This window comes from Erpetoichthys calabaricus, chromosome 3 (genome assembly GCF_900747795.2).
Source record: "Erpetoichthys calabaricus chromosome 3, fErpCal1.3, whole genome shotgun sequence".
Classification (NCBI taxonomy): domain Eukaryota; kingdom Metazoa; phylum Chordata; class Cladistia; order Polypteriformes; family Polypteridae; genus Erpetoichthys; species Erpetoichthys calabaricus.
The window spans coordinates 45,958,945-45,984,230 of NC_041396.2; the positions used below are offsets into that span (position 1 = coordinate 45,958,945).

General features: G+C 37.0%; 1 protein-coding gene across 1 annotated transcript in view; it reads left to right on the forward strand.

Annotated features, from left to right (window-relative positions):
* nfasca (neurofascin homolog (chicken) a) overlaps window positions 1–25,286 on the forward strand; it is a 198,795-nt gene that overhangs the window by 71,724 nt on the left and 101,785 nt on the right. Inside the window, exon 8 of the mRNA XM_051924556.1 lies at window positions 7,261–7,320. Coding sequence (XP_051780516.1) covers window positions 7,261–7,320 — 60 coding nt within the window. The remainder of the gene's footprint in view (window positions 1–7,260; window positions 7,321–25,286) is intronic.

Below are 25,286 nucleotides of genomic sequence, written 5' to 3' on the forward strand. Positions count from 1 at the left end.
GTAACACACCTGTCTATCTAAACTCTTAATCTTTTATAGTATAGTCACGTTGATTGGAGTGCAGCTATTGTCAGCATACGCTACATTATTTTTAACTAAAGGCATTAAATAAACAGAACTCTCTCCAGATATATTCTTCTTCTGTCAGATATATCTGTAAATGTGTGTTAATGATGAAAATGTTATGTATTTCTATCAGTGGCTTCTATATGTTGCCATCTGCTGTAAAGTAAAAATTAAGCATGTGAGACATTTATTTTTCCAAACATTCAAAGTACTCAGTGCTCTTTTAAAACAATATCTACATTCCTCAATCAGGAAACTCATTTTAATTTAGGGCTACTATTTAAGAATTTAGTCACAGTTAATCACACAATTAATATTAACCATCTTTATAAACATTAATAATTTTCTATAAAGCAGAAATAACTCTTTGATTCATTTATAGCACAAAATAATTGCTTACCTATGCATATTAAATTATTCTAGTTAGGTTATTGAATCATTTTTATAACAAAAAGAATGCCCAGCATCCACCAACCACCCAATTGTGTTGTAAGACATCACACCAAAAGCACTAACAATTATACAGACAATTAAATATTAAAAAACAGAAATATAAAATCATGGTTCAGCTTTTGTGCACAATCAGCACTCGTTTAACTCAGGTTGTGTTTAGCTGTGTGACACACATTAACTGTCCTTAATTAGATTGAAAATGTGTAAAGATTAGCTTTTTAAATAACAAATGGTATAACTGAAAAAAACCTCTAAGTAGTATCTGAAAGGGTTGTTTAAAATTGTACATAAACTCACACTGTTTGCATTGTGGTGCAAAGGTCTCACTCGTTGCATGGCTGCACCCAGATCTCAATCCAGGTGGTTCTCTGTGTGGTGATTTCGGCACCGTGTTGTAATCATCACATGCTCCTAACCTCTCTCTCTCATTGACAAAGAATGTACAGTATCATTTATGAATTTAAAAAAGTAAGCCTAATTATCTTAACCTTCAGCTCAAATGGATGGAAATACTATCATGAGTAATTTGAACTGATTGTTGCCTAGTTTTATTGCTTACAGTATAATGTTGGCTAATACAGGCTATTATATTATCTACAGTAGGCAACAGAAAATTAATTAAACCACTAAAATCCATGTCTGCTTTGGAAGGAGGTCAGAGTGAGGTTTATGGAATCGAGTGATTCCACTCAGTTATCTGCAGACATGGGTAGCACCTGCACTATGCTGTTTCAGGTCACATATCCCCATGGGCAAACAAAAAAGCTCAATGGTAAGCACATTCATTGTCAAGGACAGGGCTGACCCACTGACCTTCTATCTCCATCTCAGACCTGTACGTCAACAGCCTCTTTTATAGGATGACTTGGATTAGCAGAAATCAACACAGCAATGTTTACATTGTGTGTATCGCTATACTGTTTGATATGACTGTTTTTTGTTGTCTTTTTAATCATCAATGTGTAAATGCAGGATAATGAAAGGAATAACACTGACATACTGTACAGTCTTACTCAGCATGCAGTGCTTGCCTGCTGCAACATTAGTACAACATGAAAATAAAAATTCACTTTTGTATGCTTGTATAACTAGTTTGATTTTTGTTGTTCACATCTTATTTTCCACCCTTTGAAGAGCTAGTGCATATATGAAATGATGTGTATGAAAATAGGATGTGAATTTTGCCCCTTACTTATTCAGTTACTAGGGTGTTGTACCGCTTTTCTCTGATTCAATTACGATACACAGCATTTTATGCCCCGGTATAGGATAATTCCGTATTATAAGGAATGGGTGGCACCCCTACTGGTTTGTGTGAATAAAGATCATAATGAAGAAACAACATATTAAATGATCAAGCCTCTCTGATTTGCTACTGCTATTAATAGTCTTAGATCCTTTTAGCACCACTTCATTAATGTGTGAAGCACAGTCATATTAGCTGGATTAAAATAACGTATTTAGAGGTTGTACTAAAAAATGTAATCACAGATATTTTTAATGTGTGTCAATAGCATCCGTCAGTGGCAATGTGGTGTTTCCATTCAGCCTTCCATGGAGTTTCAGTGTTGCACTGCACTAGTATGAATTATTTAGGTACTCATCTAACTCATCACAATTGTTCTTTTTTACCCTAAAATCTAGATTAGGTCTTTCAGATTTGTTTTCTGACATGCAAGTTATCACAAGTATTTACTACTATTAAACTCCTTTCTCAAATTTTTAGAATTCAATTTCTGTCCTTCTATGGTCATTTAGTGGCATTCTTAGTGTTTGATTCTGTCTTAATACAGATTTTATAAAAGTAATAAATAACATGATTAAGTTGCCTTATTACTGCAAATTTGTCCTTTTGTGATTTACATTTACTTATTTGGCTGACACCTTTATTCAAGGCATCTTACAGAATTTATGATATAACTGGTTACATTTCTTTTAGTTTTGCAATTAGAGCACAGACAGGTCAAGGAATTTGCTCATGGTCAGACAGTGCCAGTACCAGGATTTGAACTCACAACCTTAGGCTTTGAAGGCCAAAGCCTTAACTGCTACACATATAATTGATAGGCAGGAAGGCATGAAACACCTTGTCTTCCTGATACCTTGGCTTCATAGAACACATTAACATGTGTTTCACCTATCTTTTTGCCTACCTCGTAATTGGTTAATGGGGCGGTGGGACATATTTGTTTAGAACTATCCCAGAAGCTCTGCAATACCAGGATCTTACCTTGGCCCAATGGAGAGATCTCACCAGTCTTGGCCACTGTTCCCAAAAATCTATTCAATATACTGCAGACAACCCCAGATGGGGAAGCTTATCAGATATTAAACTGACAGGAATAATAACCACAGACACGATCGTAACCACGAAAATGCCAAGATGCAATTCTGATGGATTGATAACTGATTAACTAACTGACACAGGACCAATAATTCAACTATTATAGGCATATTTTATATTTATCTTACTGTATTGTTGTATACAGTTAGTATTTAGGTTATGGTAAATGTACAAATATTAGCTGATTTGTTTTTTTCCTGCAGTTTAAGCGAGTACTTATGTATACTGCACAAGTATGCTTCTGTTTGTCCTTTGGCAAAATGCTACGGTATCATTAATCTGCCACAACCGTCATCATCGACCACCACAAATCTGAAACAAGTAAAATTTTAGATTTTTTTTGTGTCTTACAAATACATTTAGTCCATCATTTGTTCTAAAGTAAGTAACATCATCCTCTTTTTATATTCTCGACTGCGCCCAGATGATTTGATAAATGGACACTGGCCACTGTTCCACCCGATCGTATTGTTTCAAAATTATCTATAGAAAATAGCTGGATTAAGCCTGGAACAGCACTTTATTAATTTGTTTCTGTTACTGGATTCACACAACACTCTCCTTTCTTCTTGGCTGGGCGATAGAGCTCTACAGAGGAGCATCACACTGGTACATTGTCTTCTTGCCTTACCCCAGTGCTTCTTGGATAATAACAATGCAGGTACAATATTTTTATAAAGTTTTTTTTGCTTTATGTTAAACTGTTAGTTAATCTGTGATTGGACTACGCAATGCACTTTACTTTTTACGTGTTACCCTACTGCTCTCAAAATTGTGCTACTCGAGTTTAGTACTGTATATTCAGCCTCATCACAAACATTTAGTGAATTTTGAAATATTGAGACAGATTATTTCAACCCGGAGGAGGTTAAGCAATTGATTACATGCTTCTGCCTATGGCTGCTGAAAATGTGTGCAAAGCTAAGTCGGGAAGCAGATATAAGCAGACTACAACTGTAACCTTGTTAAAGGTTTACATTGCCACAAATACTGGCATACCAGAGAAATCTAACTCTGTACCACTGTTAATGAGATTTCTCAGAGACCCAATAACCCGGTTTCTAAAATTTGAATAAGGGTTTACATGGCATTTTAGAAGCCAGATTTCTGTGAATAACCTGGTTATTAAAGCACTTGTATATGTACCAGAGTGTTTTAATTTGATTCAGGCTGACAAAATAATTCCCTTTTAGTTTGCAAAATTTAATTTGACATTAAAATACAGTAGGCACCTTATGTGAGAGATTCTAGCCATTGTTCGATGATTGCCCAGAAAGGTTTGCACACGATTTCTTAATTGATTAATTATAAAATTATTTGACACATTTTCATTTGAGTAACTAGATGTATCCCGGCTACATTCCTCATTTTTCTGTTCAGTCTGTTAAATTTCTGGCATTGCACCAGTAAGAAGTAAAAGAGTATGTATCCTCTTTCTCATACCAGTTTAAGTGGACCTCACATCACCTTTTTCACATCTTTAATAATGATGATCACTCAACAAAGATTTTCTCATGACTAGCATCCTGTGAAGTCTGAAGGCAGTGAAAACTATGGAGTAAGGTGTGAGCTTTACGGTGGATGGGGAGCAACGGTTATGGTTGTTATCCTATATAAAATTGGGACCAGCAGCACTGGGGGGCAGCCAAGGAAGTAAACTGCAGCTTCTTCTGTAGAATAAACTGTATTTATTAATGACTACCTACCCCCCACCATTATCTGAAATGCTAGTCCAAGGGTGGCCAACTCCGATCCTGCAGAGCCATAGTGGCAACAGGTTTTCGTTCTATTCCATTTTCTTAATTAGTGATTAGTTTTTGCGACTAATTAACTTCATTTAATTTGTTATTTAAGATTCAGGACTCTTTAAATCAGGGCTAAGCAATGTCAATCCTGGAAGTTTAATTAAGTCTTCTGGAAGGAAACTGAAGAGAAAGTGAAGAACTGAAAACTGCTCATTTCTTTCAGGCTTCAAATCACTTGGATGATACATACTGTACATCATTAGAAAAATAAAAAAATCTATGATATAAGAATGATCTGACATAGTAGAGTTTAAAACCCTAACAAGCCTTGAAATTAAAATAAGATCTGTGTAATCGTGAGGACTGGCTTCTAATTAAGCAACTGGATTGGAACAAATACCATGCAGCCACTGTGGCTATCCAGGATTGGAGTTGGCCACCCCTTAGCTAGTCCATAATTCCATTTTCACCTTCAGGGTTTTTTACAGTGGATATACATGGTATATCTCTTTTCGATAATGAAGCATCTCCTAATGAACTATGTATAATGAAATCCTGGAACACATCTACTCCGATAATTGAGTTATCAGTGTAGCTCCCCTTTAAATAACACTGCAACAGCCAAAACCACAACAAGGCATCATAATATCAATAAGAAGTTTCAGTTTAGCTTGTATTAAACAATCATTCAGGCATACAACCAAGTCAGGCTCTGCCAGGCTTCAGCTTTTAAATATCAATAGGGTTGAAAACAGCAAAAACCTGTGGTGCTTTCACTTCTCCTGCCATTATGTTCTCTAGTGCTGTCAGATTAAGCAGAACTTTGCATGGTGGAGGTTTATAGTGGGCACAATTCAAAAACCCTAGGGTTGAGCAGGTCAGTGGTTGGGGTGCTCCAAATTGACTAGAGTGCAGCACGTTTTGGGGTTTTCTCCTGCCAGTGTGTGATAATATATTTTGTAACTTTAACACAATTTTCTTTTCATAAAATAAACTAGTCCATATTTGTGCCCCTGTGGACAAAGCCCAAGAACACATCCTCACACTACACAGCATAATAATAGAAAGCAAAAGGCAAGAATGTGTAACAAAAGGGAAAAGTAAGAAAAAATATATTATTTAAAAAGAATAATATTTTATAGGCAGTTTATGTATATGAGTGCAAAGCCCCACTAAATTATACAAACCACAGAAAAGGACTACTAATGATTGATCTTCACTTCTGCTTATGGTTGCATATGAGAAGAATAGTGCCACACTGATCTTAATTTTTGTATTCCTTTTGTGCTTTCCAGGGTTTAAATTCTGCCACGAGTAAATGACAAGCAAAATTTTGCTCAAGTTTAATTTACACATGAAAACTTCTAATAGGGTTTATTATTATTGGGTTTTCAGTTTCTGAGCTTTGCCCAATGTTTACTTGTGATATTTACGACATTCTTCTTTTTTGCGCTCATGTAAACCCAGTACATCTAAGTCCCAGTTCTACAGTGAATTACAAGGGACACTTTACTATCCTTTTGAGTTGTAGAATAGCATCTGCCCTAACAAGATGCCTCTTCGTATATAAATATGCTTTTGTGCCATGGCTTCACATATTCACAGGCTTTTTTGAAATACTCACTTTGAAGGACTGCCTAGAACGAAGAGTATGAATAATACAAAATTAATGATACATCTTTTTATGGGATTGCTAAGGGAGAGTAGACCTAACATACTGCAGGCTTATAGCATGGAACCTTTTAAACATTGTTTTTTCTCTGTCAGTTGCCAGCTGTATGCAGATCATGTAAGTAATGTAGCCAATTTCTGTTACAAATACATGCTGCCAAACAAGTTAACCTTGGTGTGACAGGGGTTAACTTTTTTTTTGCCCTTGTCTTTTGTTGCAGCAAAAAATGTTTTCTATTTTACTTACTCTGTTCTTTTTGACTGTATAATAACTTTATACAGGGGTTTAAAATTCTGCTCTGTGGATCCTATGTGTTTGCTGGTTTACATTTACAATGATATTTAACCTAGTTCCAGCCGGTGAACTCTTCATTTAATTAGGAAGAGTCAGAATTATCAGACAGTGTTTAGTTTTCTGTGATAATACATGATAATTTGTCGTGTTTTATTCACATTACTAGATGAGTACTCCGGAAGTGCAAATACAGTTTCATTTTATGTTGTCTTTTGTTAGTCTCTATTTATTATCAGCTCTTTAAAAATCATATACAAGTAAGAATGAAAACTATTTATAATACAAATTAAGACTTCAGAAATAATTCAATCTAAGACAGCACTCAGGGTATTTTTAGACTCTAAACTGTAGAAATAAGCCATCTGGTTGAATTGTAAGTTCAAATGATAGCTGTAATTGGACTCTGATTTAAACATTATTGGGAACAAAGATAACTTTCCATCTGGGTTTTTTGACAGCACTGTTTCAGAGCCACTGCTCTAATTTATGAGTTACATATCTTCTTTTTTTGTTTCTTTTTTTTACTTTTGATCTTGTTTGTATTTGTTGACTTTTGCCTATCAACATGATGCTTTAATGCTTTCTCTTTTCTTTCACAAACTTGTTTTTACTTTTTTCGTTTGTCTTTTTGTTTTTTTGTTTTTTTTTTGTTTTTTTGCATGCTGAACGCTGCTGTTTTGTTGCAGAGGAAAGCCGTAATGATACATCAGTGCACTTCTCGTTGAACCTCACTGAGTTACACAGTGGTGAGTGCGCACAGACATCTCTGTCCTGCATTGGTGTTCTAACTTAGCTTTCATCTAACCCAACTCACTTATAAATTCAAACAATCGCATCTAAAGGCACTTCAGACCAAAAGATGTTCCCATATCATTATATCTAAAGCATTTAATTTGTTAACACTTCCAGAGCTAGCTGGTCTTTTTCTTTTCAAAACCTCTTTAGGTGAAATGCCTTCAGTCATTAAGCCATAAATATAATGCAGTCCTTTTATAAGGTGCATATTAATTTTCCATGTAAAGGTGAGCTGTGACATTGCATTTTCCTGTGCAATTTGCCTTTAACATCAGATATGTCAATGAGATTTGTTCACTTTTATTTTTTCTGGCATTATTTTCTCTCTATTATTGTTTCTATTCAAAATATCTAACACTATAGTGTTAACAACAAAGATCTTTATTTAAGGAAGAATTACATTATCTATAATACATGAACCGACTGATAGGAAGGGAGAAATATATAGTGCAAAAATAATTCAAGAATCACAATACACAGGTATCAGACACACTCTCCCCACTCCCATCTGAGCAAATTTTCATGTTCTCTTTCTGCTGGTGTCACTTGTCAATGGTTGACCCTACTTGCTAGACTAAACCATTGCCAGTGTCTGGCCTTCCAACTCAAGGCCTGCATGTTCTCTGGCCAGTGCAGGCTTGATGCTTCCTCTAAGAGTAATCTCCAGGGCAATCTCCAACATCACTTTTGGAAAGTCCTGCTACCTTCCACCCTAAGTTCACTCTGTCAGCCCCCATTTTCCTGCCCCTCTGACTACATATAGTCTTCTGGATATGCAAGTAAGAATTTCACTAATCTCTGTAGGTGTGACTGTACTTTAGGTTTTAATTAAAAACATGCATTAACACACAGTCCTTTGTGCACTCACTAAGGAAATTATTGGAAATACCTGTGCATCTACTTATCCTTGCAGTTATCTAATCAATCAATCAATCAATCAATCATGTTGCATCAGTGCAATGCATAAAATCATGCAGGTGCAGATAAAGAGCCCAGTGTTCACATCAGAATGTAGAAAAAATGTGATCTCAGTGATTCTGGCCATGGCATGATAGGTGGTGCTTGATGGGCTGGTTTGACTATTTCTCTAACTGCTGATTTCCTTGGATTCTCATTCTCAATAGAGTATACTCAGAATGATGCCTTGTTGATTAGAGAGGTCAGAGGAGAATGGCCAGACTTGTTTGAGCTGACAGAAAGGCAATGGTAACTCAGATAGATGCTGTGTACAAATATAATGAGTACAAAAGTATCTCAGAATGCACAACACATCAGTCATTGAGGCGGATGGGCTATGACAGCAGAACACCAAATTTGGTTTCACTCCTGTCAGACAAGGACAGAAAGAGCTGAGATTGCAGTGGGCACAGGCTCACCAAAAGTAGTTGGCTAAAGACTAGAAGAATATAGCCTGATGTGATGAATCTTGATTTCTGCTTAGGCAAATAGATGGTAGGGTCAGAATTTGGTGACAACAGCATGAATCCATGTACCCAGCCTGCCTTGTGTCAACAGTCCAGGCTGGTGGTGGTTTAATGGTGTTTGGAAATGTACAGTATCTTTTTATAGAAGCTAATTAAATAAATAAGTCCATATAAGGTAGATAAGTAAGTAAATAAATAAGCAAATAAATAAATAAATAAATGTACGCACACACTTTGGTCTGAACCGAGAAGAAAAATAAAAAGAAAGAATAGTTCTGACTTAGCTGTCACAGTCCCAGTGAGGCATTATGCAGACGTATTATTGTTGGTGTACAGGAGTCCCACTAGCGTTTCTTGACATGCTTCTGCTGAATAATTTATTTGCTGAAAGTACTCGATTTGAGTGTGTCAGAGGGAGGACATGCGGCATTGTTCATAATGGCACTCAGTTTTGTTTTAACTTGCTCCTTTGCTACTATTTCTAAGGCGTCTAGAGTGTGTCCTGCAGCTGAGCTTGCCTTTTTAATTAGTTTGTTGATTTAGTGGACCCCTCTTGAAGTGATGTTGCCAGCATAGCACACCACAGCACAGAAAATTGCCCTGGCCAACACATAGTTAGAGAAGATATGAAGGATGTCACCTTCCACATTAAGGAGCACTGTCTCCTAAGGAAAAAAAGAGCTTTCTCTGCCCTTTCTTACATAGTTCCTTTGTGTTCTGAGACCGTCCAACCTGTCACTCATGTGGTCCCCCAAGTACTTGTAGGAGTGGACCACCTGTAAAATCCATTACTTGAATAGTGACCGGACATAGAGGCTGTTTGTTGTGGCGAAAATCAATAACCAGTTCCTTGGTTTTGCTGATGTTAAGATGCAGACATTTCTTTTTACAACATGAAACTAATTTCTCCACCTGACTCCCCTCTCGCTCTCATCCCCGTTATCAATACACCCCATAAGTGCAGAATCATCTGAGAATGTCTTTAAGTGACATGACCTGGTGTTATATTATAGTCTGAGGTGTACAAAATGAAGAGAAAAGGAGACAGGACTGTTTCTTGTGGTGCCTGCAGTGTCTGGCTCACGTCCGCATCAGAGACACGGTCCTTGAGTCTCACAAATTGCGGTCTGCCCAACAGATAGTCCATTATTCAGAATGCCATTGGCTCATCCACCTGCATATCTCAGAGTTTACCTTTTAACAGGAATAGCTAGATAGTACTGAAGGCCACTGGAGAAAATCAAACAACATAATTCTTAAAATGCTGCCAGCTTTGTGCAGATGAGAATAAACCTTTTGGTTAGATAGATAATTGTATTCTCCACTCTAGTCTTTGTCTGATAGGCAAACTTCAGTAGGTCCAGGTGGTCTACCACTCAAGAGGACTCTTGTATAGTCCTGGACACCAGGCCCTTCAAAGGTCATCACGGTATGAGATGCAAGTGCCACTGGTCTGCAAACATTAGGTGAGCCCTACCCTTCTTTGCATTAGGAACTATTCAGGAAGTTTTCCACAGCGGTGACATTTTTCTGAAGCCTTAGGGGGACAGACCTGAACAGGTGACTAGTACACTACAAACTTCGTATCACAGGCCATAGAAGCAACTCAAGGACTGACTCCATCTGGTACTGCTAGCTTTTCTGGGTGTAGATTCCTCAATTGTCTCCTTTTATGGACCAGTCCACAATGATGGTCAGAGGTGGACTTGTCACTGGTTATTCCAGTTGACATGGTAGGAGTTGTTGATGTAGTAGGGATGGTGTGGGGAGACTGGTCACTGCAGGAAGGAGGCAGTGAGAGGGAAAATCTATTAAAAAATTGTATTAACTTTGTCCACATCCCCTTCTAGCACCTGATTCCTATATTGCCTGAGTTCAGTAATTATGCCCAGTCCAATCCAGACATCATTCATGTTATTCTGAGCTTACTTTGTATTTTTCATACCCATCTTCTAATGGCTGCTGCCAACATTATAATGCAACATATCACAAAGCAAAAGGAACGTTAAAATTGTTTCTTGAACATCACAATGAGTTCACTGTTCTACAGTGTCCTTCTCAATCAATGAATCTGAATCCCATTGGGCAGCTTTGGAATATAGTCAGTCACAAGATTCACAGCATGATTATGCAGCTGATATTCCTGCAAAAATTGTATGATGCAATCATATCAACATGGATCAGAATTTTAAAGGAATGTTTCCAACATGTTTTGAATCCTTACCACGAAAAGCTGAGGTTGTTTTGAGAGCCAAAAAAGAACCTACTCAGTTTCCCTAATGTTTTGTCAAGTAAATGTATATACAATATATAAAGGAAGCAAAGAAAACAACTAATGTATACCCTAATGTGCCTTCTTGAACATATCAGTGACTAACTAGCCCATGGGGGAGCGACTGCACTTACCCACACTGTTACCCAAACTACACTCTTTACACCTCACATACTACTGTCACCATTTTTGTTCCTTGACAATAATCTTCCACCCAGCTCTACGCTCTGTGCCAAACAGGCTGTTTTAAGCCCCTGTCCATAAGCACTGGGAAGGCAATTTCTGGTGTCTAATCTAATCTATTCCTTGACCCAGAACACCAGGTCAGAGAGCTCCATCTAGTGGAACATATTTTACTTTCAATTCCCCAGGGGCCTGACTATTTTATAAATCCAGGCCCCATACATTCAATAATGTCCTCTGTTGTTTCCAACTGGACTGAATCTAACACGTATGCATTATGTGACAGCAGAGCAGTTAAGACCATACACAAGCTATTGTAGGTGTTATATATTTTTAGTAACAAACTGCTCTAGACACTTAGTCAAAAAATCCATTTTATTTTATTTTCAGCCAGAATGGAACATTTAGACAATACATCAGTAAGTAGTAATGTGTAATATGTAGTGTGTGGTGATATATTGAAGGGAATAAAGCTAGTGAATGGTATTTCAATATACATTAATGTAAGAAGAATACATTACATTATCTAATTTAAATGATGAACGAGAGTCAATTTTGTAATACCCAAGAAGACTAATGCTTCTGAGCAAACATACAATATATTGTTGTTTTAAAGTGAAGATACAACACAATTCTTTAGCACCCATCTGTATTTACATTTTAACTGATTTAACAAGATTACATCTTGCCTGAAGAAGGGGCCTGAGTTGTCTCGAAAGTTTGCATATTATAATCTTTTTAGTTAGCCAATAAAAGGTGTCATTTTGCATGGCTTTTCTCTACATTCATAATGGCTAACACGGTACAACACCCTAGTACTACATTTTAACTGAAAAATACAGTCATATAAAAAAGTTTGGGAACCCCTCTCAGCCTGCATAACAATTTACTTTCAACAAAAAAGATAACAGAGATATGTCTTTAATTTCCTAGGAACATCTGAGTACTGGGGTGTTTTCTGAACAAAGATTTTTAGTGAAGCAGTATTTAGTTGTATGGAATTAAATCAAATGTGAAAAACTGGCTGTGCAAAAATTTGGGTACCCTTGTAATTTTGCTGATTTGAATGCATGTAACTGCTCAATATTGATTACTTGCAACACCAAATTGGCTGGATTAGCTCGTTAAGCCTTAAACTTCATAGACAGGTGTGTCCAATCATGAGAAAAGGTATTTAAGGTGGTCAGTTGTAAGTTGTGCTTCCCTTTGACTCTCCTCTGAAGAGTGACAGCATGGGATCCTCAAAGCAACTCTCAAAATATCTTCAACCCAGGTCTGGCAGGCCAAGAAAAATACAGCATATGCACAGGATTGTGAGAATGGTTACAGGACAACCCACAGATTACCCTCCAAAGACCTACAAGAAACATCTTGCTGGCAGATTGTACATTGTTGTACATTCAGCGCAATTTGCCCTTTCTGATACTCAGAGTCGCGTGTTGTATGCAAAATGATCATTGAGACAAGCCAGATTCATTTTGGAACAAGTGCTTTGGACTGATGAGACAAAAATTGACTCTTATTTGGTCATAACAAAGATGTGCTTTGCATGCGGGAAGAAGAACACCTGCTACCTACTGTCAAATTTGGTGGAGGTTCCATCTGCGTGAGGCTGTGTGGTTAGTCAGGAACTGGGGCCCTTGTTAAAGTCGAGGGTCGGATGAATTCAACCCAATATCAACAAAATTCTTCAGGATAATGTTCAAGCATCAGTCACAAGTTGAAAGTTATGCAGTAGTTGGATATTCCCAACAAGGCAATGACCCAAAACGCAGTTCAAAATCTACAAAGGCATTCATGCAGAGGGAAAAGTGCAATGTTCTGGAATGGCTGTCACAGTCCCCTGACATGAATATCATCGAAAATCTATGGGATGATTTAAAGCAGGCTGTCCATGTTCGGCAGCCATCAAATTTAACTGAACTGGAGAGATTTTGTATAGAAGAATGGTCAAAACTACCTCCATCCAGAATCCAGACACTCATCAAAGGCTATAGGAGGTGTCTAGAGGCTGTTATATTTTGCAAAAAGAGGCTCAACTAAGTATTGATGTAATATCTCTGTTGGGGTGCCCAAATTTATGCACCTGTCTAATTTTGTTATGATGCATATTGCATATTTTCTGTTAATCCAATAAACTTAATGTCACTGCTGAAATACTACTGTTTCCATAAGGCATGTCATATATTAAAAGGTAGTTGCTACTTTGAAAGCTCAGCCAATGATAAACAAAAATCCAAAGAATTAAGAGAGGTTCCCAAACTTTTTCGTATGACTGTACATATACAAAAAGTATATGCAGTTTCAGTAGGTGAACCACATAGTAAGTGTGACTTATCAAGGTATCCAGCCTGAAGTGATCTGATCAATGAATAAGATATACAGTAGTTAGTATTGTGCAAAAATAAATCAATGTGGAATTTCTTTTTACTTTTTGAAAAATAGAACAAGATACATTTTGAAGAAATAGGAGCTTTTAGTTTCTAGGTGCTCACACGGTTTATTCACAACAGGATTTTTGTCACATATGGACTAAATAATATAATTATCTTTATACTTGTTGTCATTGCATAAAACGTGTATATTAACACAAACTAACAATCATTGCATGGACAGCCATTTAGTAAAGTCAAAGTATTGTCTCAAGTAGAACATAGTATATCTCAGTTACTAAACAATATTTAAATTGTTTGAAGAGCTTTATTCATTTTTTGTGTTTACAAATTAAATTGAGCATTGCAGTAATTAATTTATCAGTGGGTGCGTTGATGTTTAGTTAAAGCTTTTATTCCTGCACACCAGCACACATGTCAGGCTCTCATGTTCGTTATGATCCTCTTAAAGGCTTTGTGTAGGATTAAAGGTTAAAGCTTTCCCTTTGTCAGATGTCACTAGTGCATTCATGGAATCATGCTGGACCATCTGAATCTGCTCCTCAGCACTTATCCTGAATTGGAATGATTGCAAGGTGCACAGATATCCCTTAAGAACACTGGAAATCGAAAATAATGTCAAAAGGGAAACATCATTAGAAGGCTGCTGTGTAGAATAAACTGTAGATGTACAGTGTTACTTTCAAGGCAAAAAACAAAACTGAATTAAAATGAAATTGATAAAATATGAGTGTACATATGAGTGAAACTAATTGAAGTTCTGGATTTGGGGTTTGTTTTTTTTTAGGTAAAAGATTAACGGTAAAATTCTACTTATATTTGGTTCTTCAGTTTTTGTACTGTATATTACGGATATTACAATTACGACATTTTAGTGTAACTGAAGACGATAATTAAAGTAAAAATACATTCTTAAATTTATGTTATCTGAAAATGGTGTTTTGCCACTATTTAATCTTATAAAGCAGTGTTTCTCAACCTTTTAGGTGTTGTGACCCACTTTTTCCCATGTTTTTTTTTCACGAAATGACAGGGAACCCCTTGGTGAATGGAGTGTGGTTATCCGGCTGGGGGTTGGCCGTGGGGTTCCACATTGATGATTTGAGTGTGATCATCATGGTGATGTGTTGAGAAACATTGTAATATAAAGCACCATTCCCATTGAACAGACTTAGAATGCTGTGCACATGTAATTTATAAGTGGTACAAACAGAAAACATCATTCCGTGTTTCTTTACAAATGCAAGCACACACTCGCCCATGTTCATAAACGTATAGCCATCAAACTTTGATAGCAGAAGCTACTTTTAGATGCTGAAAAGTGAAAGGATGGCTTAGTAAAAGCTGAAAGCAGTGAGTTTAGAAAAAAAATAGATTAGGATATAAACACTAGAATGAGCAACTCAAAAAAAGAGTATGCTAATGTAATGACCTCTAGGTTTGATTTAAACTATCATTCCCATTGGAGCTTCTGTTATATTGACAAATACAAAGTGAAAGGTATCTTCTGATCATGATATATACTGGATATTTATTGGAGTATAAATGTACTGTATATGTTGTAGGCTGGGGGTTAGCAATAAGTAGCTTTATGCATGTGAAAGAGGATTTAAAAATTAGCTCAGAACTAATCTGTAAGCCAAAGTGGAAATGTAAGAAAGTGGAGTTATAGGATTTTGCTTCTTAATCTTAGTTATATGGACCTTGTTGCAAACTTCTGAATTAAATATGGGATAAAAAGAACAATTTAAAAATCCTAACTAAAACAATACAGTACTTAGCGCTCATTTATATATATTAACACAAGCAGATTTTTCTGTATACTTCATTGTATCAAATAGTATGAATCAAGTTTAATTTTGTTACATTTGTTGGCTGAAGCTAGCAGAACTTAGTAGATATGTGAAGATTATAAACCAGTCAAGTCCAGAACTTATGAATTTGTATTTGAAGAATACAATTAGCTGGTTTTGATATTTTAAATATTTTTCCCCATCATGGATTGCATTTATTTGCACTGAGAATTTCAGGCATTTATAAATGAAAATAAAAAACATCCGGCCTCATTGGCTTGCTGTCCTGGACATGCAGCTAGATTAACTGTTAAAAAAGTTATAATGTTACAGAGTTAAAAACACACAGCTTCTCAGCTTCTCTGCTGTAAAAAGCATTATAGCCCAATGATTGCTAATTGTAAGTGTAGAATTTCTTATAGTTTACTGCTACGAAAGTTCTTAACTATTTCATATCTGTTCAAAACAGTTATATAGCAGCCAATTGTTAATGTTTTATTTATTTTGCTAGCACATGACTTTTCCAATTTAGCAACTATTTCTCACCCAAGCTTCACATTCTTATTAAGGTAGTGATCTACATGGACAACATTTGGACCTTCATTTGACCTTATATGGGAGGTCATAAGCATCTTGTTAGGCAACAAGCTGTCATAATTGGAGAAGTGAGCACCAGGAACTAGTAGATCAAAAATTTGTCAGAAGGGTTTTTACATTTCACTTAAGCCTTGAAATCTCATAGCCTTCAATGTAGTGGTGTTGACAGGAAATACAGATGCGCTTATAATTTTATATCAGGGGTTGCAACACTTTTTTGGCTTGCAAGCTACTTTAAAATGACCATGCTATCTTATCACTATTATATATATATATATATAATATATAGATTATATATATAATATATATATATATATATTAAATATACCGTCTTTCTTCCGAAATTAAGGACATCCCCCGAAAAATAAGCCCTATCCGAGATTTTCGGAACTTTTTGTAATATAAGCCCTCCCCCGAAAATAAGCCCTAGTTTAAAATATGTGAAAAAAAGAATTCGTTAAAAAATGCTGTTGATTTATTAAGTATGTTTAGCTTCCCTAATACTCGTATTTCAGAGAAATGTTTGAAATAAAATATTCCGAGAAATTCATTGTTTACCTCTACAGTTCGTTTCAAATTAATTCTTGGAATTTATCTTAAAAATACAACATAAGGCAGCATGAATACATAAATATTGTGTCCGCTCTGCTCTGCTGTGTTGTACTGCGTCGCACGTCATCGCAGAGTATGGTCGAATGAGGTGGGGAGGGGGTGGAGGGGGGCATGCATATGCGGAATGCGACGGAACGCGTCGTTGGCGCACACTATAAATAATTGTTCGTTAAGGCAGCAGTCTACATTGAGCGACAGTGCAGATACAGTGTTTGTTCATTTCAGTCTTGTAAGTCTGATTATTTCCTCATACGTTAATTTTATTTTTTATAAAGTGAATAATTTTTAACCGCAGTTAAAATGAGTACAAAACGAAAGAGCTATTCCGTCGAGTACAAAAAGGGAATTGTGGAAGACTCCAGGGGTGTAAATCTTGATTTATGACGATGTTCCAGAAGAAGATGACATGACTGTAATTGAATCAATTTTAATTTCTGTATTCTGTGTAAAATAAATAAATATTAAATAAAAATATATAAATATACTTTTATTTTTGTCCTCCCCCCGAAAATAAGCCCTAGTGCGTATTTTGGGACCCAAAAAAGAAAGTAAGACAGTGTCTTATTTTCGGAAAAAAGACAAGTATATATATATATACTATAATATATATATATAATATATATATTATATATATATAAAGTGGAACCTCGAGATACGATCACCCTTCTGTATACGAGAAATTCAAGATACGAGGGAAGTATGAGCGAAAAATTTGGATCTAAATACGAGCATTGGCTTGTGTAACGAGCCACGAGCCCAGGCTGTGGGTATGCGTCGACGTGTTTCCCGATCCCACCTCGACTCGGGAGATTCACCCAAGCTGACCGCTGCCCGCCCGTCAGCTCACTCAGTGTTCCTTGTTCTCCCGTAGCGTGCGCTTGTGATTTCATTGTTTTTTTTTGCATTTAACCGTGAAAATAATTATTCCACGATGCCCTCTCAAGAGATTGTTGCCTCACGATAGTGCTGCAAAGAAAAAAAAGGAAGCCGTGCCGTTGAAAATTAACTTACTTACTCCCTATCGTCTCCCTCAAGCCAGCCAGGACTCTTCATAAAGGTAAACTACAGTTATATTATTTACCAGTGTTATTTATTAAAGGTAAACTACAGTATATATTATATATCCGTGTCTATTCTGTTAGGAAAATTGATTTTTATGTTGATATCTTTGGGGGGTGCGGGAACAGATTAACTGGATTCTCCATTATTTTCAATGGGGAACGTTTGTTCTAGATACCGACGACATGCATGCACTAGACGAGCTATAAGTGCTGGAGACGAATTAAACCTCGTATCTAGAGGTTCCACTGTATATACAGTATATATATATACTATATATATATATATATATATATTATATATATCTATATATATTCATATATATAATATTATATATATTAAATATACTATATGTATATATATATATCGTACACTGTATACTGAGTATAATATATACATAAAAATATATGTCGTCATACCTTGCATAAACGGAATAACCTTTATGGCACAATAACAATTCAATACATTTATGGTCACTACAGTATTTGGATTTAATAATCTTCATGTGGGAAAAGGCTGACTCTCATAAATAAGTAGAGCCGAATAACGCAGTCAAGGAGGTAGCACATTTCCTCATGTTTGGGTACTTTTCCCTCTGTGAGTAAGTTCCAAAAACTGTTCAAGAGCCCCAGACTTCAGCTGAATGTCATCCTGTAGTGTCAAAATGTCATCCTCCACTGTAGAGGAGTTTTAGGTGGAACAGTGTTGCAATTTTTGATGCAGGTGAATCACCCTCAACACTTCCCTAAATGGATAGCACTTAAATGTAGCGATTGGCTCAAGTAAAGCTGAGTCTTGAAACCGTCTGTCAAAGTCTGACATGCAATTTGCCAATCTGCTCTGTGTAGCGTATGCTGTCAAGTTGCGCACACGCCTTCCATTGCGTCTCCAGCTCTGATGCGAGGTTTTGGATGTGTCCCAAATCAAGGTACTGCAGCTTTGAGGACAGATGTTGCATTTTTTCGTTTTTGAAAGAATTAACAGAGCTAATCATATTGACCATGGAGTTCTCTTTTCCTTGCAGCTGTAAATTAAGCTCATTCAACATGTTGGTCAGATCAGACAAAAAAATGCCAAGTCTAGCGGCCATTGATCGTTATTAAGTTGCTTGTATTCTGCGATGTTTAATGACAAGGAGAAACTCCTTTTTCTCCGGCCAGGGGTCTTGAAATCTCAACAGGAATTTCTCCCTAGCCATCTGTCCTCAACGAAGGCCTCTTTTTATCATCTCTCCATCTTGGAAGGACTTCTTATGCTTAATGATAGAGTGACTCACCCAGAACGATGCTTCGGTTTTGTCTGCCTTTTGCTTTTGAATTCAGCCAAGTGAAAAATGACGGCTGTCCGATTAACTGCGATTTTAGTTCTCTCTCCTTTCTCTTTCTCAGATCGCTTTTCGGAAGGAAGTCAGTTTTTGTAGTTTTTATGAACAGTTCGACAGTGCCTTTCCACATTTTTCCTTCTTTGGAATAGCAATGATAGATTGACAGATCAGACAACGCACTTCGATTGTGACATTGTGAGAAAAAAAAATCCTCTTCCAATTCCACATCCAGGCCCATTACCCTCCCCAAACAAATTTTTTTTTAAATCCCTTCTTTAGTCGATATAAATTGGAAGGCTAACTTTATCACAGCCGGAGTTTTGCAGTAGCTCGCGCATTTGATTGTGCGTGCGGGATGACCAGTGTGTTAGAAGAAAAGAGATCTTGGACTGGCTGCCCTGTATGTCAATCAAGTGGCAAATGCCATAGGGAGGATATATGATATAGTAACATTTAAAAAAAATTTTTTTTGAATGCAACGCGATCTACCTGCACTACCTTTGCGATCTACTGGTCGATTGCGATCAACGCATTGGGCACGCCTGTTTTATATTTACATTTCTGTTTTTACAAGTCTGTGTTTATGAACCATTTTTAGTAGATAAGACAATGCCATGGTTCACTGTGGCAGATACCCTGCCCCGTAATAATTTCATCTGGTTCTGTAACATCTCATATACAAGCTGGTGTTTACACTAAAACTCCCAATGTGCTGTTTGGTGTAAACATAAATCTCCCAACATGCTGTTTGGTGTAAACATAGTGTAAATTACCTACCTTTCTGTGAATAAAGATAAGAGATTGGTGAAGAAAATGTAGTTTAATTAATGTGATATGTAATCTATAAAGGATAATTCACTTAAGTAGGCATGCATGAAGTAATTGTTATTACTGAATTAATAAATATGCTGACAAAAGCCAAGGGATGTGGTACAGTTTCATACAAACAAGTAGTAGTGAGAAATGTGACTTTTGTTGGAATTTTAGCAAACTGAGCTCATGAATCAAGAGTTTTAATTATGACACGTTTTGGGGATATTTTTAAAACTACTCTGTAAAGTAAAATTTTTTAATGCAAAATTTTATGCAAATACTTTTCAAAGGAAGGTGTAGGAAGCAATCTATTGATTTCAGTTTTACTGTCATCATGAGTAAATGAAGTTCTGCATCTTGAAGTTAATCAGGAGAAATAATTAATCATTATTGACATTGTGATGGACAACACGTATTCACGGGCGTCCCTGTTAGGGTGGGTTCTGATCCCTTACCTGGCCGGGAGACCATGGTACAGAGTATTCCAAAAGAACAAGATGTTCCCTTCCCTTGCCAGAGGATTGATAAAGCATGCCATTTTGCAGGAGGGCACGTTACATTGGCTTCCTGGCAGGGATGGATCAAAGACCCCTACCCAACTGTGAGGCCAGTAGAATGGAAGGACAGGGGTAGACAACCTGGCAGGGCTTCTTATTCCACCAACATGCTATGTGGCAGGCTCCCTGAACTATGCTACCTTTGAGGAGACCCGCAAGGCATACTGGGAACTGGTGTCCCATAGGGCAGCTTTGTTGGGGTCCATGGATGCCGTCTAGGGGGAGCTGCTAGGATTAATGATCCCGTCTTTGTGAAACTTCTGTTTGACCCACAAGTGCTCCCAATGGGTGATGCCCATAGCATCGGAAGTACTTCTGTGTCCAAAGATAAAAGAAGCCACTCAACCTAATCCAGGTGAGTTGGAGTTGGATATGGGGTATAGACAAAGCTCGCCTGGGAGGATTGGAGAAGAAGCAAGAAGGAGAGAAAAAATAATTTGGATTGGTGTTTGTGTTTATTAAAGAAGCATTTTTTAAAGTAATTTATCATAATAAACCTTCTATTTGCACCTGGGACTTGTGTCTGTGCAGTTGTTGTCTGGGGTGTGCTGCAATGTCCCCTACTGGTCAACAACTAATAGTATACAATAATCTCTGTATTTCAGTTAGACAAATTGTTTGTTATTTAAAATGCTAAATTTTTAAAATGAAATATATAGCTCAAGTGTAGGCTGGATCAAGTTATTTTCTACAGTTCTCCTCCTCCTTTCTTTTTTTGATTCTACTCAGTACTGTTAAGGAGAAATGTAAGAAATCCTGCATTAATATTTAGCTTTGCATTATAGTTTTTTTGTTGCTGTTTTGGAAGAAGAAAAGTTCAGTTTATATCTGCTTTGGCATTTTGAAACCTAGCTTTTTTCTCCTGACAAGGGGAATATTTAAAGTATGTGCTCTTGATATTTACAGTTAATATTCTGGTCTGCCCACTTTAATTGTTTCAGCTACTTGCACTGTATCTGTCACTGTGTAACTACCGGGAAATTCTCTGTAATAAGCACATTTAACCTATTAACATAGCATTTTTAAGTACACCTAAAATAACACAACACAGTCTAATCTTAGGCTGTCCATTTAGAAATCCATGTTCATTGGTCAATATGACAGTATTACAACACTTCTCCATTTTCATTTCTTATCGACTTTGTTGCGTTTGAGTCAATTTAATAATGGTGTATGGATGGAAAAAGAATTTAGTGAAGATTCCTACTTGGAAAATCATTTGGTTATTGGTTCTTTAGATTCCAAAAACTGTAAAACTTAGCAGCTTTGAAGCAATAAAGAATTAAACTCGTTATATGTTGTATATTACATTCCTACCTCCCCAACTTTACCAGAGTCAAATTAATGCTCATACTCGCATGTCATTCATAGAACAAAGAAAAAATGATGTCGCTGGCATCTTGCATAGCAGGATGTTGTTATCGAAAGTATTGCTGCAGTGTTTTGGGACCAAAGAAAAGATTCCCTGAATTTAGGGTAAAAACCATCTTTCTTAAAAAATATAGACCTTCCATAAAGTGTCCAGAACATTCACACAGAAATATGCTGTTTTTTCTCTATTTTAACCTGCACAAATATACATTTTTTGCAGCAAATTATTGGGGTTTATATATGAAGGCAGATTATCTTAATACTTGTAAACTCCATCAATCATTTTTTTGCAATGAAAGATTACCAGACGATATTTGCAAGACTCCATTTTATGCTGTACATGTCCACAGTCTGTATTCTGCAACTCCACATCAGAAAAGCTGATCAGGAAGTGTTTCTTGTGATTATTTTTTGGGCAGTTTTCAAATTGGCAAGCCATAAAAATGTTTCTTGCAGTATTGGCTGCCACCAGTTTGTGATTATCCCCCAACAAATATTACGAAAGTGAAAAAAGTGCTTTAAAGGTAACACAGTAACTTTATTTTTTCCTAAGACTGGGTCTAGTGAGTTTAGGATGTGTAAAGTAATCACCATAAAGTGGATGCTTGCAAATGAATATGAACAACTGAGTATGCATCAGATTGGTTAAAGTCTGCTTTGTTTTTTTTGTGCATAGCAAAAACACAGATGTTAAATTAACAGTTAAAGTGCAGGTATGAAAACAACAGTTCCTCATGCAATCTACTTGTTAATTTAACACTACAAGAGTAAATTTAATGCTGACGATTCATGTAACCAATAAGTGAAAAGCATTTAACTTTTCACTTACGTTTAATTTGATCACCTTTGTCAGTTAGAAATATTGTTCAACCAGCAAGCCCGCGATTCTCGAAAGAATCGCAAATCCAAGAATGGCAATCACTTTCTGTTACCTCCGATACTTGGAGGGATGAAATATCATGGAGGGTGGGTGCGTCCTGGGAAAGTTCATTTAATTAAATAAACATATTTGTACTAAAGCGGTTTCTTTTTGGAGCTGTTACTCATCTGGTTCTGGTGTTTCAGAAGCGCGTTGTCGGTGCCTTCGTTTATTGTTTTTTTCCATGCAGTCTCTTATCTTTTTTTCTATGGCTGTGTCGTCAGCGAGAAGTCGTTTGCTAACGGTGGCGGATTCACATGCTGAAGTGACCATGGCAGCGGATCCGGGCATGGAGGACTACATTACTAAACGAACGTGGTATATGCGGTGGTGTGGGCGGTCGCGTTCGGGTGGCTGTACAACCTGGCGTGCACGCTTTACCTCAGGTTTAGTTCACAGGTCATTGCCATGGTAAAGTTTTCATTTAATTAAATAAATATATTTGTACTAAAGCGGTTTCTTTGTGTGGGCGCCTTCGTTCATTGTTTTTATCCATATGGGCTCGTTTTGTATTTCCGTTAGTTGAGCTCTTTCATTGTGGAGCCGTGTCGTGTTTGCTTCTGGTGTGTCTGAAGCGTGTCGTAGGAGCCTCCGTGTATTGTTTTTATCCATGCGGTCTCGTCTTTGTTGTTCTGTGGCTGTGTCATTAGGAAGAAGTCGTTTACTGTTAGGAAGCATACTCCAACTTACACACACCGACTGCTGGCACAGTGGATTAGAGCAGGTGTAGTTTACAGGTCGTGGTGTTTGGGCGCCACGCATTGACTCTGGGAACTACGGGCTCGGTTTTGTATTACAAATCGTTGAGCTCTTTCCATTTGGAGCCGTGACTCCTTTGCCTCTTCTGACAGCGACTGCTGGCACAGTGGATTAGAGCAAGTTTAGTTTACAGGTTGTGTTGTTTGGGCACCACTTACTGACTCTGGGAATCCGCTGGGTTTGACTCTGGGGCGCTGCGGCGCAGTGCACATGTGCTTCGGTGCGTCCGCCGTGCATAAATTAAACTGTCGTTTAGTAATATAGATTTCTTGAACATATCGTCATATAGCTTGAAGTTCCAGTTACTGTACCCACTTGCAGAGTCTGAATGAAGTATTTCTGCTCAGTCTTGTAGTCTTCTGCTACTTGTGCACACTCTCATCATCAAAAGGTAAAAGAGCAAAGTATAAGTCATAACTCATAAAACTGATCCAATGGGAGCCGAGTTGTTTTATTAAGAAAGATAGGCATGGCATCGACCGAAACATATGAAAACATTTTTTATTATATACACGACTGCATATCTCAGTTTACAAACCTTTATTGTAACAAAGTGAAAACATTTTTATTATATACATGACTGCATAACTCAGTTTACAAAACTTTATTGTAACAAAGCTTTTGAAAAAAAAATATATTGAAAGCAATCTGTTTTTACACAGGATACTTTAGTGTGAAGTCAAGCAAAATGACACATTTTATTGGCTAACTAGAAAGATTACAATATGCAAGCTTTCGAGGCAACTCAGGCCCCTTCTTCAGGCAAGATACATCTTGTGTTCTAAGTGCTCCCCGACACAGTCATTAATTGTTACATGCTTCTTAAATGGACTTCCTCTTGCTCTGGACTTCCTCTTGCTCTGAAAGAGCCGCAGGCAGCAGTCATCACACAGAAAACGTTAAATTCATGATTTTACAGTTCTCTGAACATTTAGAATCCAAATATTTATAGTTGATATGATGAAATGAATTAAAATGTGTATATTTGAATTTACAGATAAATTGTTAACTTCATTTAAACAATTTATACTGCTAATAATTAAACATGTAACATGTGGGGGACACTCTGGTGCAGCAGTAGCAGTGCTTCCTCACTATAAGGGGATAACATCCCAGGTGTTCCCTGCCTGGAGTTTGCATGTTTTCCTGGTAGGTTTCCTCAACGTGCTTTGGTTTCCTTCCAAAGACATGCAGGTTAGGGGATATGGTGATGCTAAATTGACGCTAGTTATGTGTGTGCTTGCATTCTCCCTGTGATAAGCTGGCACCCCACCCAGGGATTGTTCCTGCCTTACGTCTGATGGTTGCTGGGATGGGCATGACCCTGGATGGATCGATGAAATAGTTAAACATGTATAATGTAAGATTTTTCAATGTTCCTTAAAAGTTTTAAACACTCAGTATTCTAAATGTTCTAAGTTTATAGCTAAACTATAGCTATAAATGTTTATTGTGTGGTGATTGGTTATGAAAGAAAACAGAAAGATAGGAATTGGGGGTTGGTATGGCTGCAATAAGGAAAGCTCATCCAGAAGAACATCCTTTGAATTCTTTGTCTGTGTCTCCAACCACCAGCTCGCGAACCCAACATTTACACATAAAGTAAACCAATGGGGTACCCATTCATACATCCAGCCTCTTGGAACCTCATCACATTCCCATAAAGGATCTCTGCATTGAATGTACAGCTGCTTTTGCAGTCACTTTTTAGATATTTTGTGGCAATGTGTCCCAAGAATTTAATGTTAATGACAAATAAATGATTTTTTTTGTTGTTTACTGAATATAGAGAGGTTCCGAAGAAGTAACGTTTTAAGCCAGGAGCATAGATAAGATCTACT